This window comes from Panthera pardus, unplaced genomic scaffold, assembly GCF_024362965.1.
Source record: "Panthera pardus isolate Hobbes unplaced genomic scaffold, ASM2436296v1 HiC_scaffold_2, whole genome shotgun sequence".
Taxonomy (NCBI): Eukaryota; Metazoa; Chordata; class Mammalia; order Carnivora; family Felidae; genus Panthera; species Panthera pardus.
The window spans coordinates 67319466-67339662 of record NW_026526765.1 but is presented as its reverse complement, the minus strand read 5'-3'; the positions used below and the strand labels follow the sequence as shown (position 1 = coordinate 67339662).

The 20197-nt window shown below is 38.4% G+C and overlaps 1 protein-coding gene across 6 annotated transcripts in view; it reads right to left on the bottom strand.

Annotated features, from left to right (window-relative positions):
• The window catches only part of EPB41L4A (erythrocyte membrane protein band 4.1 like 4A), a 252054-nt gene that overhangs the window by 89508 nt on the left and 142349 nt on the right, over positions 1-20197 (bottom strand). For all 6 annotated transcript variants that reach the window (XM_019450505.2, XM_019450508.2, XM_019450506.2 and 3 more), the window contains 6 exons: positions 18345-18423; positions 10220-10317; positions 8948-9068; positions 6391-6478; positions 4073-4161; positions 3407-3470 (listed from right to left, as the gene is read on the bottom strand). In XM_019450505.2, coding sequence (XP_019306050.2) covers positions 3407-3470; positions 4073-4161; positions 6391-6478; positions 8948-9068; positions 10220-10317; positions 18345-18423 — 539 coding nt within the window. The remainder of the gene's footprint in view (positions 1-3406; positions 3471-4072; positions 4162-6390; positions 6479-8947; positions 9069-10219; positions 10318-18344; positions 18424-20197) is intronic.

Below are 20197 nucleotides of genomic sequence, written 5' to 3'. Positions count from 1 at the left end.
GTGGAACAGTGGTATTTTCACTGAAATCAGAAACCAATCAAAGGTGCTTTATATTACTAGATCACTTAACACTCTTCTGTAAGTTACGACCAACACTATACAATATGAAACATAAATAACAGAAAGGAGCAAATAAATTATTTTTATTTGCAAGCAACAAAATTATATACCTACAAAAATTTATGAGAATAAAATTAAGAACTCTTGGCTAACACACAAGAATTCAGCAAAACAGCCAGATTTGAGATAAAAATAAAATTCCACAGCTTTCACCTCTACCAGCAGAACACATTTATAAGATACAATAGGAGGAAAACATTGATCCACGACATTAAGAAAAAAAAGGTCAAGCACATAAAACAGTAAAACACATTATCAAACACTGTGTAGGCACATATGAAAAAATGAAATAAAAGGAAAAATGCTTATGATATGAAATTAAGTATAAAACCCACGTATAGAACCACGTAGGGGATGACACATATATATGTGTATATATATGTATATTACACATTCATGCTAACAGAGCAAAATCTGAAAGGGCTTGCACTGAAATAATAATCATTACCTCTGAATTTTAAGAGGTAATTTTCATTTTCTTCTTTACAGTATATTTCCCAGATTTTCTACAATCATCATGGAAGACCTTTATACTTAAAGTTTTTATTTTTCTGAGAGGTATTATTTAAGCCATAGTACCTATTTGGAAGCTTAACTAATCCACAGAAGTATTTATAATTACCTGCTGAATCTGTCAGAGGACTAAATTTTTACAAAACCAGACTTTAGTTTTAGTTTTACAAAACCAGTGTTTGTTCCTCTCTCAAATCTGAATCAGTGAACTCACTAAGGTTATATCTGAGAAAGATGAGACTGTTATTTATGGATGCAAAGAAATGTATGAATAAATACTATGTGTTAGCACATTATATTTATTAAGATATGATAATGTGCTTTGGTAGACACTGTTAATATTAAAAAGTGGAGTTGGACAGTGTTAGTGGCATAGTGTGACAACAGGAAAAATCTTTTATCTGTAGGACATTGCTGATCTTTTGGGAACTGAATGTCTGAATTTGGCCCTAAGAGCGCTGAACATACTGAGTTAAGTCTCTCTGACTGGACCAGTGGAGCAGAAAACCAGAATAAGCATTTCAACCATTTTGCGAGCTGGTTGTGATTACTGTTCCAGGTGACGGGTTTCATGGGGTTTTTATATATAATCTATGATTACAGTTAGGTCTCCATAATAATCAGCTTAATTCCACCATTATGTAAATCATTCCTCACAGACATACCCAGGTGGAGAGGGAAGAAAGACTGCAAAGCAAGAACGCTCAGGAAAAGGAGTGCTTTGGTTAAATTAATGTCCTATTAAAAAAAAAAATCCCTGTGATTCAAGCCTGAGTTACGTGACCTGCTTCACTGTAAGAGATTGGTGACATTAGGCTAATGAACCAGAAGCACGCAGTGCCTCAGGCGACACCCAAACACCCACTCCTCTTCTTTTCTTTCTTTTTTTTTTAATGTTTATTTATTTTTTCAGAGAGAGAGAGACAGAGGATCTGAAGTGGGCTCCGCACTGACAGCAACGAGCCCGATGTGGGGCTCAAACTCACGAACTGCAAGATCATGACCTGAGCCAAAGTTGGACACTCAACCCACTGAGCCACCCAGGTGCCCCACACCCACTCCTTTTCAAAGCTGCAGAATGGACTGAGGCAAAGCGGGGTTGGGAGGAAACAAGGTCACACCATGACACTGCCATTAAAAAAATAACATGAAAACTATTAATTTTGTTGTTTTGTTTTCACCTAATAATGAAAAAATCTAAGAAGTAAGAAGTTCAAGTTAGCTGACACTTTGACAAATGTTTATCCTGAGGCAGAAGACATTTTAAGGCACTCTAATAATAACATAAAAGTAGTTGACCAAAGGACCTCACTCACGAAAATAACAGGTATGAGGGGGAAAAATGACTCTAAATAATAGTAATGCTTCCACAGAAAGTCTTATTATTTTATAATATTCTTCTTAAAAACGTGAAACATTATTTTCAACGTATTGAACAGACTTTATTCCTTGCATTAGTTCTTGTGAAACCAGTGGCAGGACAGGGAAAAAAATCACGTAGCCCTACTATCCAATTAGCTGTTCTACTTTGGGGATGACTTTAATTCAATCTCACAGCACATCTTTTATCACTGATGCGTCTAATCAGGAACTGAAGAAAACTAGGCTGCTAAGAACTATGATGAGGTGTTGGGACTATCATTTTTTTTTTATCTAATCTGGAATTTCCCTCCTTACAAGTTAAAACTCATTTCAAAATCCAATTTTAATTTTATCAATAAATGGCAGCATGTCACACAGTTCAGGGAAGGACTGCTGTATTTTTCTAGAAAAATCAGGCTTTCTGATTTGACAGTATGTAATCTCAGTCCATCCGTTCACAGATTGTTCAACAAATCCTGAGCAGGCACCTGCTATGTGGGAGGACTTGCCTGGTACCGTGCTGCACCTGAGGCAGCAGCCACTCCTTTCCCGTGTCTCAACGTGCAGATGCAGAAGCGCAGGTTTTCTTTGCCTCATTTTTACAAAAGAATCTCCTCAGAAAATCCATTCAATGCATCCACTCAGGGTTTGGGTCTACATAAAATTACTACCAAAGAGACAGAAGGATGGTTCTCGTACATCGTATTTCCACTAACTTATCCCATAAATACAAATTAGAGTAATCGCACTTCAAGGGAGCACCCTTTTCACAGGTAGATTAAAAGGAAGCTTTCACATTCTTGCCTTTTTTGGCCCCACTGCTTAAAAGCTACCTCCAGACTCTGCTAAATACTGTGCCCGTGACCCAAACAATCCTGGAGGACACTGCCAGCTTGCAGGGCAAAGATATTTTTGCACCCTTGCCTTACATTCTCCTTTGAAAGCATCAGAATTTCCCTTCTGGCTTATCCACCATGCCAGAGAGAATAGAAGTGTTACTCCCTACAGGTTGTTTAATTTACCCTGGGACAAAATGAGGACACTCTTTATCCTATATGTAGGTTGCACGCTTCTGAGGAGATGAATCCTACCTTCATAGACAGTACTTCGAAGCAAACTACTCTAATAATGATCATCACCTCCTCTTCTCTCTTGTGCCCTAGAAAGGGTTTTCTTCTCTTTTTGCTAAAACTAAAATGACACTCCTCTATAATCAACTCGTTCATTTCTACTCACTTCCCTTTCCCTTCCTTGAGAAGAAGTTGTGCACATGAGTCCATTAACCTGGTTCCATGTGGCTGCAGCTGAAGAAACATGGCAGTTTTATTTCACAATGATTTTTAAGTTCTCAACGAGCAGATAAGACTTCTCTCCTCAGTTAAGGGAAGCTGAGCAGTCAACAAAAACTTACATCTTTTCCCAGTACTCTGAGCTCAAACTGTGTCTCCTTGAAGTGAACCTTTGTAACCCGTGGCCTGAAAAACAAAGCAGATGGCGGTGGTGGTGTAGTTTTTAAGAATTAATCTTTCAGAAATTCAGAGAAGTATCCAGTGGGAACAGACTGGCTCGTTTCAGTTTCTGTATATACTGCTCCAGTAATTGTAGACAGTTCCCTGTATGTCATTTGCTCTGGACACTTTCCTAAATAAAATTCCATTTTCATTCTCCTGTACTTCTCCAGTAGATACAGACAAGCTTGGAATCCCCAAAGTCTCAGCAGTCTGCCTTCCCAGACACAGTGTAGGGCTACAGGCTCCCAGGCCCTCCAAATGCCTCCCGCATTTAGAGTTAGAACTCAAAGTAGTCCTGGGCCCACAGCCCACCAGCATACACTGGAATGGATAGGAAATCCTACTACACATAATTTGCATGGACAAGAGAGTCCAGAATCACAGTACCTAAAATTTACAGAGAAAATACACACTAAGATGCACTGGGAGAAAATGTATACCCAGTTTTACTCATTTATTTATCAACCACTGGAAACGTACCTGTTTTCACTGACAAGTAAGCCCCATAAGCCTAGTATATACAGCGTATAATTTTAATACTAACTCTGCCCTCAAGTTATACTTACCAGAAATACTTCCCCACTTGCTTTTTATTCTTGTAGACAACAACACCAACTGGAGTTAATCCTAAGAAATACTCAGATTTGTTTTCTCCCTGCAAAAACAAGCATATGCCTATTACCCATGAATGTATTCATGTCACAGCTCCTTGTCAAACTGTAATTGGCCATACAAACATAATATGTTGTATTAATATTGGGTCCAGTTTGTCAAAGACATCAATTTAGAAAGCTAGCTAAGCTATGGTAATAGCTAGCTTGCTGCTCATTTTTTTTCATTTTTTTAATGAAAATTTTTCTTAGTATATTCATACTTAGAACTTCAGTTCATTAAAAGAACCTGGACTACCAATCAGGCCACTGATCGACTCACCCCACACTGCACCTACAGTGCAGTTCAACCCTGGCTGCACATTAACTGAAATCACCTGTGCAGCTTAACATGCTGATGCCCAGGTGCTACCAAAACCAGTTAAATCAGAATCTGTAATGAAGGGGCCTAGGAATCAAAAATACATAAATACTCCAGGTGATTTCTCCTGTGCAGCCAAGGATTGAGAACCACTGGCTTCTATCAAGAGTTCCTTCCCAAGGGTTGGCTCATCTCGATCTTATTCTTATATGTAGATAATCATGAAACCTGGCTTTCCACCACCCTTCTCCAGAAAGTTGAGTTCAGGCAGCTGCCTTCAGGCACACACCTGGATTTTCTGATGTTTCTATCATGCTCCCTCCTACTTCCATTTGTGACTTTACTACTCAAAAGAGTTAAAAATACATCTCTTCTGGTAAAGACTGAAGACCCTCAATTTCCAGGAGATGATAAATCCTAATTAAGAAAATGAGATTCTGAAATGACAAAGTCACAAACACTGTGGGTAATGAAGGACATGCATACGTCTGTATGAATTGTATTTCTACTCTAAGGTCAAATAACAGCCTGTAAAGTCATACTCCCAAGAATATAAGACAACTCATGTATTTTTGCAGAATCCCAGCTGTTGCCCACTTTCAGTTCTGAAAATTCAATTTTAGAGGAATGTATGGAAGATTCTACTGAATCCAGCTCATTTGCCATAAACTCCTACCATCCACAAAAAAAGTGTATATGAATTAGGATAAGCATTACACAAAAGCAGAGCCATTTTTCAGAAGATTCTCTCTTTTACACACTTGCTATATGTTTCTTAAAAAACTAAAAGCTCAACATGATTAATGTGGCTAGAAGGGAAAACAGTAACTATTCCACTAAGTTTTAGAGGTGTTCTTAAATGACAGTAGTATAGAGCATGTAATGATGTAATGAGATTGGAATCTAAAATATCAAGAAACTACTACTTGACCCAAACATGTAACTTTTATTGCCATACTAACAGTATACCCAGAGGTGCTTCTAACTTTTTACGAAGAAAACGAGAAGATTTCTTGGTTTAGGAAACTCTGACGAGCAAACGAATATTGCAAAATGAATCCATAAATGAGTTAATTGCATTATGGTAAGTTTAATCAGGGTTCCTTAAAAATCACATTCCATAATTTAATTGACCTTGTCTATAGAAAATCTTGAGCAATTCATTTTGTGTAAAGAATAAGGCACCTGGCTCATTTTCTCAAATCATCAAATTTGGACTATTGCTAACTCAACTCTTACAAAATGAAAGGCAATGGCATTTCAACCTCACAGGCAAAAAACTGTCAATTGGTAACCTTTGAGAAATGGTTTCAAGGTTAAGACATGGCTCCAGAACACTCAACACAGATTTAGTATAAACTCTGTCTATATTCAGCCAGTGTTCATCGGCCACTAAAGAAAATTTGCAAAACCATTTCTAATGCAGTAGTGATAACTATAGTAAGCAGTAACCCTAATATTGAGAGAACCTGTACATCCAACATAGAACCATCAACACCTGCACCTACACTGGTGCCTAAAGGCTACTTTTCTGGTAAGGGATTTCACAAATGCTTTTCGGTCATAAAATCTATTTTTGGAAAATCCTCCTGTTTTCTGTCTCATACAATCAATTATAGACCAATTTTAAATTGTTTTGACGTTTAGCTAAGCCCTATGGAGCTGTTATCCAGATTGTGTTTTCAAGCCCAGTTAATTGTTTTCTACACATGGAAATATAATCACAGACTTTTAAGCAAAACTCATTAGGGTTTAATCCATGCAAGAGATGCTTTGTGTTTGAAAAACAGATGAGAAAGTATCATCTGCTTGCTAAACAACAGGACTACAGCTTTCCTTTGGGAGTTTCGGTGACTTTTTAAGAAAAATGTCATCAGCTTAAAATATCTCGTATTAATTAAATGTTACTCACATAGACGGGATGGAGGTCAACGCCATACATCTCCAGAGATTTAGCAGTCCTCAAGTAATTCAGCTCTGCTTCAGAAGGAGCCTGACCCCTACACCCAGCATAAAAACAAAGAGCCTTACTTTACTAATAGGTACTGCACTTACAGGATATGAGAACCAGCTTCACCATATTCACTGGAGAAATAAATAATCCTTTGTCCTAATGCAAACTTAAGTCTTAGTATTTGAAGAAGTCCCTTGCCTTCTTGGTGACAAAATTTTACACTCTGAGGTGAAACTTGTATTAAGTTAATTTCATTTACCAAATCTGTTTTTGCTCATTATAGCCAATCCCAATGTCCCAGCATATATTAAAAATTCTGTTTCAGAAACCCTCAAAGAGATTCAGAATATAAGCACTTGAATTAAAGAATATATCCTTTACAAAGAGTAAAACGTCTCCATGCACCAGCAGCTCTCCATGAGGAGGAAAAGGAGAATAGTAGTGGGCAGGGAGAAGAGAATGGGCTCCCCAACACCTAACTGGGGTCTCTCCCCAACACCTAACTCAGCATCTCCTGACTACGTATGTAGTTTGAAAATACATTAATATTTATAAATTGTAAGAATACTTGTCATTTTCTTAATACAAAGTATAGAAATCATCCCAAAATCTTCATTGGTGATAATTACATAAATGGTATTCATTCCTAATGAGTGTGAGCATCTGCCTGGAATCTCCATGGATGAGTGGAACTCTGTGTGTGTGTGTGTGTGTGTGTGTGTGTGTGTGTGTGTGTGTGTGTGTAAGAGAGACAGATTTTTAGTTAACAAAAGGAGCTATGAATTTTTTTAATTAATAAATCCTGCTTTGATGCATCCAAAGTTTCAGCCATGGTACCCTGGAAAATCCAGCAATACACCTCAATTTTGAAATCTATAAAGAATGTTCATGACAAATTAGACACAAGAAAGCTACTAAATCTTGATCAAGCTTTATTCTCTTAGAAATAACAGTCACACTGTCAATACCATCACATAAAACATGTAAGGCCCTTTACCCAAAGCTCCTTGATAATTTCAAAAATGTAATTGTACTTTGAAACTCCTGGAATTAGTATTCTCAGAATGTGCCAAACACACTGCCCTTCATAATGTTATAAGAGGCACTCTCTTAGCATCCACTTCAGGGAAACCTTAAAATGAAGGACTCTATAATCAGGCTTAAGAGCATTCTGGTGCATGCTAATACAAGATGGAAAGCCTGGTTTCTCTGATTACAATTCAGCAATTGACTTCTGCTGCTACTCACTGAAACAGATCCTTTAGGCAAACATTTTTTGTTGACCAGATTAATTCTACTTTTTTTTTCTTAACTATAATAGATCTGAAACCAAGCAAATTCAAGAGGGAATGTTACATAAGAGGGAATAAAGCAAAATTAATCAGTATAGAGGATTTAACCAAAATAACTATAATTAAATTATAACTTCAATGCTGCAGGCCATTAATTGAAAATCCTACTAGGGGAGTGTGTATATTCTCAGAAGTGCATGTGGTGTTAACATAATACCCTCCAAGGTGTCATCATGATTTCCAGATTCATTGCTGTAGACTGAATAGGACTTTGCTTATAACTGTAAAGAATTTACACCTTTAAGACAGACCCAATCCAGAATACATTAAGGCTTTTGTGGTTTTAAAATATACTTATAACTAGAAGAATAAATTTCACAAGGTACTGATGACTGAAAAAATAGCAAATTGCAAAATAACAATATATACAGAATGATTCCGTTAATGTTAAATCATACATACATAAATCTATACAAAATAAATTTTCTTTATGTGAATTTATGCATAAAGAGAGGTCTGGAAGGCCATTAATCAAAAATACATTGACGTTAGGTTTTGAAATTTACTCTCTCCTTTACATTTTTAAAGTTACTTGGGTTTTCTATGAGCATTTTAGTGTTATAAGCAGTAAAAAAAAAACTTAAAAGAAAAAAATACTAGAATGTTCAAGGCATATGTGAAGAATTTATCATTCTAGAAACTTGTCTTAAGACTACCAGAGCAAAAGATGATACTTAATGGATGATGTAACATAAGACATGATTTTTTTTCTAGCTTTGGTTGTATATCAAATACAATATACAACACTGTGCAACTTTAAGGAGTACAATGTATTGATTTGATACACTTATATATTGCAAAATGACTACCAACATAGGGTTAGCTAACACCCTCATTTTGTCACATGATTACATTTCTTTCTCGTGTGGTAAGAACATTTAAGATCTACTCTCTTAGCAACTCTCAAGTATATTGATGGTTCTTGAGGGCATTACTCAAAGTGAAATACGACAGAGAAAGACAAACACTACGAGAGCATTTGAAGTGGAATCTGATAAAGCCAACCTCATAGAAACAAAGACTACAATGGTGGTTGCCAGGGACTGGGGATGGGGGACATGGCGAGATGCTGACTAAAGAATATAAACTTTTGGTTATAAAATGAAGTATTGGGGATCTAATGTACAGCATGTTGACTATAGTTAATAAAATGTGATTCTTACATTAAAGTTTTATGAATCCTTTCTATGGCTTCTTCAAGTTCTTCCTTCTGATCAGGAACAAACCGGTACTCTGACACATAACCTGCAGTATGCTTATATGGGTCGTAATCTCCAAGCTCAGCTAAAAAACAAATTGTATTTTTTTCCACTTTAGAACAATATTCCTAAAAATACTCAAAAATATTCCTATAATGCCAAAAAAATTTCTTCAAATGTCTTATTAATAAATTCATACATAACTAATTTTAATAAAAAATGACTGGTGAGTATATATGAACGGTATAAATAAAATCTTGTCTTAAGAACATAAGTTCTGTATTTTTGCTTTCGGAAAGACTATAATTATCATTTTCATTTCAATTATTCTTACCAGGTTGCATGAAATAAAATGGCATAAATAGAATTTATTGTGCATATATTAGAAAAGCTAGAGGCAAAAAACAATGATGATGTCAACATATCCTCTCAGAAAAAGGCATCAAGAGCATATGAATCAAAATGTATATGCCCCAAACAGCGGTCAGGGAAATTTAACATAATGCTGTATATTAGTTTATACAAAGAAGCAAAATCAAACCAGAAGCTCATCATATTACATTTATTAAAGTTTTCCTCCCTATGTTAATCCACCTTCCAAGTCCAACCCAGTTCAACTATGTGCCATTTTTCCTAGGACATTTTTTTTCCACACCATCTCTGAACTGGAAATGCCATAAAGGCAAGGAAAATGCTGTCTCATTGCCCCCATCCCTGGCTTCATTCTTAGAAAGGACTCAGTATTTGTAAGTGGAAACATCCTCAGCCTCCAAAATGACAATGCAGTGTGGAGCTGCCCCCACATGGTTGCCATATTGATGCCAAGAGCTGAAGCGCAATGAGTGACACATGTGTGCCACACCCTGAACGGTCACTGGCATCTGACCACATGGAATCTTCACAACAGCTGCCTGGGAGCAATGTGATCTCTGAGACAAAACAGCTTGGGGGATCAATAAAACTCAGGTGGGATGTAGACTAGAAGGGCTTTTCAGACACTCCACCTAATTAAGAATCAATGCTGTTCCTGTGACTAAAACTCCAATGTGACCTATTACAAGGGATATGTAACTGGTTTCACTTTTAGCTCTTCTGAGAGGACACTGATTAAAACTTGAATTTTGACTAAATATTTTTTTAGGAAAATATCACTTGATAAGAAGAACTTTAGTACCTAAACTTGCTTAAAAAGAAACATTCACATTTTTTTTCTCAATATGCTTTAGTGGAACCTACACTGGATGGCATATGCTCCCAGCTGAGCAGCGATGTTGACAGGGCAGGGCAGCCGGCCCTGAAGGACATCTTGCTTCACCTGCAAGAAAAACTGATATCTAAAAGAGAAATGGAAAAAAGAGATTAATGATATCTTACACTACCCAGACCTGAAGTTTCAGCCTCTGATAATCACAGCAACAGCCAATCACCTTGAAGGAAAATAAAGCCACTTCTGTGCTTTTATGAGGGGGCTGTTGAGTGAACAGGAACTATTTAAACACACATAAGCAATACAGGGTAGTGGCTCAAAAGTGTAGGCTCTCAAGTGAGACTGGATGGATTGCTTCCCGGCTCCAGTATTCATCTGGGCAGCTACTGACCCTCTCCAACAGCCAGTCTCTGCACCTGCAGAGCTGGGACAGCGAAGTGTCTACACCTCACGAGGTCAATGTGGAAGTTACATAAAAGCTACTCTCACCATTCTCATTAATGCCACTGCCACTACAACTATGACACGGTCTTACTGGCAGGAACAACCTTTACGATGTGTTACCTACAGGGTCTAAAACCATGGGTACAGGATAAAAAGGTCATTATGGTGCAATTCCATCAATTCTCATGCCCATTATCTATGGCTTTGTTCATTCCATTTGCCTAAAAGAACCCGTTAGAATAGTGCCACCCACTGTCCCAAATACTGTTAATATAGTAACTCGTTCTAAGTGTTTTACATACAGTAATTTATGTTAAGACTTTAAAATAGGGCCAGTACTATGATTGTCTCCATTTTGCAGAATGAAGTAACTAATAGACACAAAGAGATGAAGTCAAGTGTCTCATCCAAGATGTCACAACTAGTTAAGCAGCAGAGCCAGAACTAGAACCCAGGCAATACGACTCTAGAACCTCTTAATCAGGATGCTATGCAACTTTGGCTGGCTTCCCTCCTTCTCTCCCCCATCCAGTCTTTCTGCCTGTGGAGTGAGGGTGAGAGAAGCCAGAGATACATGAACCAATACAATGAACCATCAACACCGTCCTCAGCCACCATTACCTACAATGCAGCATGCATTCACACACTCATGCACCAGGCTGTGTCCTTTGTAATTTCTCTTTCTTTGCAAGCCAACTCTTGATGTCACTGGGAAGGGCAGGAAAAGGGCAAAGGAAATGAATTATAAAAGTCAGCTGTGTTAAGTTTCTTTTCTCCAAATGCTCACAACCAAAGGCCATAGTGAGGGAATCCAAATGTTAGATACTACTCTGATTATTTCTAGAAGACTGGACCAAGTTTGACTGCATCCACAAGCTTAAGGGATAATGTTCTTAACACCTTGTGTTTCCTGAATTCCCATTTTAGTAAACAGCACCACAGTCTCCATATATCCAAGTAAGAGAAACCTACCAACAATGTGCAACCCTGGCATGTGCATTCAGTCACTAAATCTGTTGTCTTTTGGAATCCACTTCAGGTCACTATCCACCGGATTTCTGAAACCTTCAGTGCTCTGCCAACATTCACACTTATGTCCCTTCCAAACAACCTTCCCGAAAAATAGATGAAATTCTTAACAGAAAAATAGGATCATATCATTCCCTGGAAAAAATAAGACCTTTAAAAAATTTCATTTTGCTTTCAGAATAAAATTCAGATCCTTAAGAGAGTTTGTGACATGCAGGCCTCGGTCTTGGAGGGGCCTGCCTCAGTCTCCTTTGCAAATGGGCTCTATGGCCTAGGGTCCCCATCTGCACCCCTGCCACTGGTGATCATGCACCAAGGCCCACAAGAGGTGGCTGCACTGGTTTCCACAGGCCCACAAGTGACAGCACAGCAGTCATCCCCTCCAATGGCTCCCTCCTGGCCATCCACGATTATTTCCGGTGCCACCAAGGTTCCATGTCCAATAACAGCTCCTGGGAAATGCAGGGCATCCTGGAGAAGCCACGCCTCACCACCCGGGTCTCCCCAACGCCAACCCAAATCCTGGTAGGCAAGCTTCTTTTTCACCAAGTCCACCCTCCAGTCCATGGCTACAGTGTTGGGAGTCCCCAGAATGCTCAGAATCTCCCTCAGGCCTCCAGCGGCACCAATACCTGTGACCTGACTCTGGAAGCCAGGAGGAGGCAACCTGGTGGCCAGCCTGACAAGGCCAACATCGGGCCCCAGTCCTGGGTGGCCACCAGCAGCCAGCAGGGTTCAGGAGGTGCTGGGCTCATCAGAGCCCTTCCCTCCCCTCTGCTACCCACTACTAGGCAAGCTGCAGCCAGCAAAAGTGGTTGGGTTCTTCTACAGCAAAACAGCAAAAAGGAAGTTGAGAGAACCCCACTCTTTACTCTCCAAGCCACACTCGAGCCTTCCTGACACTCTGCAACCCGGTGGCTTGCACCAAGAGAAAAATAAACTACAACCAGTTTAAAAAAAATCCTCGGAAGACTTGTGCTTCTTGAGCCAAAATTTCTTGCCATTAACCAATGACTATCTCTACTCCCTAACTTGCGTTTACTTTTCTAGCCCTACTTAACTACTCCCCATGCCCTGAATGCTCATCTTGGATATCACATCCACTTTGTTATAATCATCTATCCTCCCCTTGAGGAAGAAAAAAGCAGAGTAAAGTACTATTAGCAGAACTTAAATACAAAAGGTTATACACTGAAGACACATTTTGCTAGAATTACTACTGCTTGTTGGAAATTAACATTTATTTAGCTACACTCTCTCTATTGTTAACTTGGAATTTCTTTTCCTGAAGTGTTTTTTTTTTAAGGAAATGGGTCACAGATGCATATTTGTCTTGTTCTATTAAGACTTTTATAACATCTGACTGAACAGTCAAATCGCTTGCCAAATACAGAAACAGAGGAACCTAATCCCACAAGAGTTTGCTTCAAAGAGAAAAGGAAAGAGAAACAGAGGGGGATGAAAACACAAAGAACTGAAACTGAGAGAAAGACAAACAGATACAAAGAAATGGACCATATCCCATCAGTGACTGTAGTCTCAGTATATAGGTCTGGCACATAGTAATTGCTCAATAAATGTTGACTTGATGGATAGATATACAAATGAATAGGTAGACAGATGGCTGAAATGGAAAAAACTGAACACTCTTTGCTGTCTCTGAGAAATTCACAAAGAAAAAGAAAAAAGGACATCTGTTCAAACTTCTCTGGACAGCCTGCCTTTTAAAGATACCACAGATCTTTAAGTCATTGCATTAAAGAAAAATCCACTAAAATCAAAAGACAAGTAAACTATTTTTAATTAAGAATTTGCTTAATCTTTATCACAGCAAGCATCATATCAGTTTTTTATAAGACAAATTCATGAGACAGTAGAATCATATTTTCATATACTAAACAAATATTTTATCATTATGTCAGGGCCTATTTTTAACTAACTGCATATAACTTATTTTGTCGATTTTATGGGACTTAGTGTACATTTAATATTTTATTTAAATCACAAATTTAGAGTTGGTGAGTCTTTCCCTCTGTTACTCTGCTTCAGGCTATGATTGGATGCTTGAATCCTTTTTATCTGTGGTTTTAATTAGGGGGAAACTGCATGCCAGTTTGCCTAGGACAGATCTTCTTTATGCCTGTTATACATGTATAACTATTAACAGCTCTTCTCATCATTCTCCAAAGTGTGAGGGTTTTGATGATCAACTCTACTGTGACCCTGGTTATACTATACCCCTATTGGAGAAAAATGGAACACTCATTAAAGATGATCCACTTAATAAGGAAGCTTTCCAGGCATTCTGGTGCAAAGAGGCTTCTTAAAGCAGGTATTGGTTATATTTTCATGTAAATTTATATCTTGGTGTACACACACTGTCTTCCAAGCTAGATCATGAGCCCTGGGGTAAAAAAGCTGGGTCTTCCACCCTGTCCACAGTTACCCCACTACACCCAGTACAACACAAGTGAAGGGCTTAAAATATCGGCTTCACGGTTTTCTGCTTATCTGACATTCACTGCAAAGAGCTGAGCTGACACCAACGATGTACAAGCTGTTGAGCACCATTAACAATTTAGCAAGTATCAAAGGTTTGCTTCAAGAAGGGGCAGAGACACCCCATTCTTTCCAGAACCCAAACACAAGGTTCCCTGAAATTCAGTGGCCAAAGATGCTTACACCAACACGCCTGAAGCGCCCCTTCCAGCGACTTAGGACCCGGTGAGAAAACAGCAATCTGGGGACAGGGAGAAGTCTGATTTCAGTGCCAGGTAAATCTGACACTGAAGAATCTAAGAGGAGAGTAGCTACCTACAGGGAAGCAGGATTGTTTTCTGCCTCCCACACAGAGGGAACCTAGCATGTGATAGGAGCCTAATCATTTCAGATAAAACTTCACTGTGAAGGACAGAGGGAAATGTTTATGATACACAAAATATTGAACATTGCAGGGGAAAATGGCATGTATTGCTTAATAAGGAGAAAAATAGTAGAGGAAGCACACATTGATTCTCAAGAAAAAGTGGCAAAATCAGGAATAACACTTTCATCTCAAAAGTATAAAACTGATGATTACAATACAGGAACAAGTAGCAATAATATCACCTTACATTTGTATAATCCTTTAAGGTTCACAGATTTCTTTTGCATCCATCCCAAAATGTGACCCTTGTCTCAACTGTGTTGTATCGAAAACCCTTATCCTCACTTAGAGGAGACAGAAACTCTGGACATGAACATGTAGCTGCAGGCCATTCAGCTGGTAAAGAAGCCAAAACAAACTAATCTTCACAAAGTGAAAAATAGGAATTTCCATATTAAAATAATAAAATTAAAAAAAATAAGCTTAATGTCAGTCTCCAAAGGCTGCTCTAAAACATTACAAAACAAAATTAAAAAATCAAATACCTATGTTAAAAAAAATTTTTAATGTTTATTTTCGAGAGAGAGAAAGAGAGAGAGCACAAGCAGGGGAAGAGCAGAAAGAGGGAGACACAGATTCCGAAATAGGCTCCAGGCTCAGAGCTGTCAGCACAGAACCCGACACGGGGCTCGAACTCACAAACCATGAGATCATGACCTGAGCCGAAGCCGGACGCTCAACCGACTGAGCCACCTAGGCGCCCCCAAATACCTATGTTTAGAAGTTAAAGAGTGTCCATTATGAACGAGTCATTTGGAACATTGTTTTCTTTTTTAGAAACTGTTCTTAGATCCTTGAAGGTTCAGAAAGCTTCCAGCGACATCACAGATAGGGTCGTCCAGCAAAGCAGTAGACAGTCTCTCTGTCCTCCCTCTCTGCAAGACTGAAATTCTCTCTTGGGTCACTACTGAATCTCCTTGGTACTGAGGGCACTGGACACAGTGCTCCATGTAGTTATTAAATGATGGTAGCTGAATGAGTGAGTTCTGTCCTTACACACAAATTCAAGAAATGTAGGCAAGAGGGCAGACGTAGGAGGATTCATAATTAAATGAACAACTATACCCAGAAAGTTGTGACTAGTGGACTGACTTTAAGCTGGAAGACCCATCTCAGGGCTCCAATCCAAGCTGGTCTTTTCCTCCCTAATTTCTTAATCAATAATTTGAAAACATAAAGTACTTATCATTATTTTTACTTCAACTACCCCTATCATCTATGGAACATTATATTTTTGTGTTAGGGTCAGTACTTGGCCTGTGTATCATCTTATATATTCCTTTCATTGTCTTCTTGAAAAAATACTTTAATTCGTTTTTGCAGATGAGAAAACGGAGACTTTAAAAGGTTACATGGTTTTCTCAAATTTACAGTTAGTGAGTGGCAGAGCAAGGACGCAAACCTCAGCCTATCTAATTCCAAAGCCTGTCTTCTTAACCAAAATGTGTGTTATGCTTATCAAGTGTGCAGGGGATACAGAGCTATAAATGATCCAGAATATGTGGAAGGCTGTTGTAATATTTTGAATCAGAATTAAAAATAAGCTTAACAGGTACCATGAGGACACAAATTATCTAAAGAGCCGATGAAGAGAAGAGACTTTAGATAGCATTAATTTTCATGTCAAAACTTACGAACAACCCAAGAGCCAATACACAGTAGGCTGGAAGAGTTTTCCAGAGAATTGAAGCAAGATAAATGTTCAACTTGCAAATGCTGACCTAAGTATACTTTTCCTTTAATAGCATATATTGGGAGATTTGGGGTTTGGGTTTTAGTTTCACTTTTGCCAAAATCATCTCATGCAATTGACTCCCTTTGTAAGGTCCATGATGCCTATCCATTTAAATGAACCTATTCATGCAAATTAATGACTTAATCTTCAGGACATTCTAAAAATCAGTATGTAGTGATATCATATTGAGTCATATTAAACTTACCTAAGCTCAACTATATGCTCTGGGCAATAAAAATAAATTATTTTAGGTCATGGCTACTAGCTGGAAGCCAACTCTGTAATCTGGTTCTTAGCTACATGATCTGGTCTAATATGTGAGGAAAAGAAGATTGCAGGGAATATGTCGTGAGGTTGTACGTTACCCACAAATCTGTACATTCTGCTCACGAGCTGGTAGTGGATTCTGAAGGGAAATTTCTGTTCCTAATATTAGGTGAACAGGTTTAAAATAATGCATTCTAAAACACCCATTTCTCTCCTTATGAATAATAAATCGAGTATCTTTTGGAACCCAACCCTCACTCAAGATGTAACTCCACTGACCTGCTGGAGCGAGGAGAGAATGAAATAGTAAGTGCTACCATTTATCAAGCACTTGCTGACCAAACGCAGCCAACTAACACAAGCTTTACATTATTTTTAGTACACCATTTCATGCTTACAAAACCTTATGAGACAGGTAGATCTCCAAATTTACAGTTGAGGAAAGTGAGGCACAGAGAAGTTACTGACAACCTCAAAATGAAGGACTTTCCTGGTATTTTCATAAAATGTTATTTCCTTGCAATTTCCTAATAAGTTACAAACATGGGTGTGTGTGTGCCTTTGTGTGTGTTTACCACTTGGACTCAGTTTCCCCATGAGCCCATAACTCAGAAATCCCTCAACTGCAAAGATTATTCACAAAGCTCTAATGTAAATATGACCCCTCTCCTTAATTCCTTCCCAACACAACGGCCCTTCCCCCATAGAGGTGTGCTCCTGGAAGGCCTCACAGGACAGCCCTCCTTTAAAAGTGGTCCTTTATAAAGTGGAGATGGAAGATGTGAATGAAGCTTGGCACAGTTCTAAAAATGAGGCCTAATTACAGCACTCCAGAGAAGCACAGGAAAGGTCCACTTCGCCTCCTCTTTTCTCACTCTTCTGAGTGCAGTCCAGAATCAAGACAAAAGAATCTAAGGAAAACCACGAAAGGATGGAATAGGAACAAAACCACAGACCACCTTCGTTATCAAAGACACAATTTCCAAGGTTTTGAACAATGCATTCAGCTTTCCTTGAGCCAGTGATACGGGTTCACTAAGAAAGCTGACCACTTAGAGTTAAGTCAGGGAAAATGCTTTTGTTTGCTACCACATACAGTCTAGTGGAGTTCAGTGAAAACCTAACACTACTGCCTGCTCTTTATAAGCCACTTTCAAATGTTGGCATGGACTATTTTTAATAATATAATCAATACCAACTGGAAATTCTGCCATAACTGAAATAAAATATTTGATGACAAAGGTGAAAGAATACACTGTGAAACCCTGCTGTTGTTGTTGTTGTTTTTGTCCTTTATACTGAAAGCAATTATCTTTTCATTTCCTGTGGAGATAAACAAAAGCCCTGGACAACTCACATTTAAGCTATAACCAAATAAAGAGAAATAACTGGCTCTTCAAATTTGTATTTACATATGCAAACGGAGTATCAAAATATCCTTCTTTTACACAGTTCAAACGGCTACTGACTACAAAGGCCAAATGCAGTCTTCACAATAATGATACAGAAATATCCCATCACAGCAGATGCAAAATCTATCATCATGTCACCCGGGTTCATGCCATTGTTCACACACATCTATCATCAGACACTGATCTTCCTCATGCAATGCTAGTTTAAATTTAACTCTCAGTGGAGATGCATTACAAAACAAGGTAGACACACATCCAAATGTTTGACCCCAGTTTGTATTAAATAAAGCCCTCTGTATATGCCATACATGAATTGTTCAAAAGCAAAGTCAATACTATACCTGGTTATTTCTTCTTTAAGCTTACACGGATCTTCAGCATAGAATTTAATACCAAAATACAAAGTATATGGAGGTCCAGCTAAAATAAGAAAAGTTAAATTTCATATTAAAAATTAGTCAAAGTAGAAGTGTAATATCATACAACTATTAAAAATTACACTCACCAAAAATATTTGCAAACTGCATATTCAATAAGGGGTTAATACCCAAAATACATGAGGAACCCCTACAAGTCAATAGCAAAAAACAAACCACCCAATTTAAAAATGGGCAAAGGACCAGAATAGACATTTTTCTAAAGAAGACATACAAATGCCCAACAGACACATGAAAAGATACTCAACATCACTAATCATCAGGGAAATGCAAATCAAAACCATGAGATATCACCAGATGCCTATAAGAATGGCAATTAGCAATAGGACAAAAGTGTTGGTGAGGATATGGACAAAAGGGAACCCTTGTATACTGTTGCTAGGAATGTAAATTGGTTCAGCCATTATGGAAAACAGTATGTAAATCCTCAGAAAATTAAAAAGAGAATTATAACATGATCCAGCAATCCCACTACTGTGTATTTATCCAAAGGAAATGAAATGACGATCTCGGGGATGTATGTGCTCTCCCATCTTCATTGCAGCATTAATCATAATAGCTAAGATATGGAAGCAATGTAAGTGTCCATCAGTGAACTAATGGATACTATCTATATATATCACATCACATCACATCACACACACACACACACACACAGGAATATTATTCAGCCATAAAAAAGAAAGAAGCCTTCTCATTTGAGACAACATGGATGAACCTGCAGAACACTATGCAAGGTGAAATAAGCCAGACACAGAGAAAAACTAATACTGCCTGATCTCACTTATATATGGAATCTAAAATAGTCACATACATAGATGCAGAGAGTAAAATGGTGGTTGCCAGGGAATCTGGGAGGGAGAAATGAGGAGATGTTGGCCAAAGGGTACAAAGTTTCAGTTATGCTAGATGAATGAGTTCTGGGGATCTAATGAACAGCATGGTGTCTACAGTTAATGATAACATGCAAACACACACAGACACACACACACACACACACACACACATACACGCATGCACGCAATTATGCAGAGGTGACAGACAAGTTATTTAACTTGATTGTGATGATCTTTTTATGATATATACATATATTGATCAGCACGGGAGTTTTGACCTGCTCCGTTTCTGACCTGGGTTGGTTCACCCCTCCTTAGGCAACCTGGTGGTCCCGTGCTCCCGGGAGGTCACCATATTGATGCCGAACTTAGTGCGGACACCCAGTGGGCATAGTGCACTACAGCCCAGAACTCCTCGGCTCAAGCAATCCTCCTGCCTCAGCCTCCTGAGTAGCTGGGACTACAGGCGGGTGCCACCTTGCCCGGCTCATATATTGAAACATTCAACTGTGCACCTTAAATTTACATAATTTTTATATGTTAAAGGTACCTCAATAAAGTTGTTTTAAAAATTACACTCATGGGGCCCCCCCGGGGGCTCAGTCAGCTCAGCGTCTGACTTGATTTCAGCTCAAGCCATTATCTTGTGGTTCCTGGAATCAAGCCCCACACCAGGCTCTGCGCTGACAGTGCAGAGACTGCTTGGGATTCTCTCTCTCCCTTTCTCTGCCCCTGCCCCATGCACACACTTGCTCACTCTCTCTAGAAATAAATAAACTTAAAAAAATTATACTAAGAACTTTTAAACACCCAAGAAAATATAAAATAAAAAATAGGATTGAGAATTATGTAACAGTAGGACAACTATTGGTATCTAAGTAGGTACACATCTATGTGTTCATGAACACAGGAAAAAAAGAG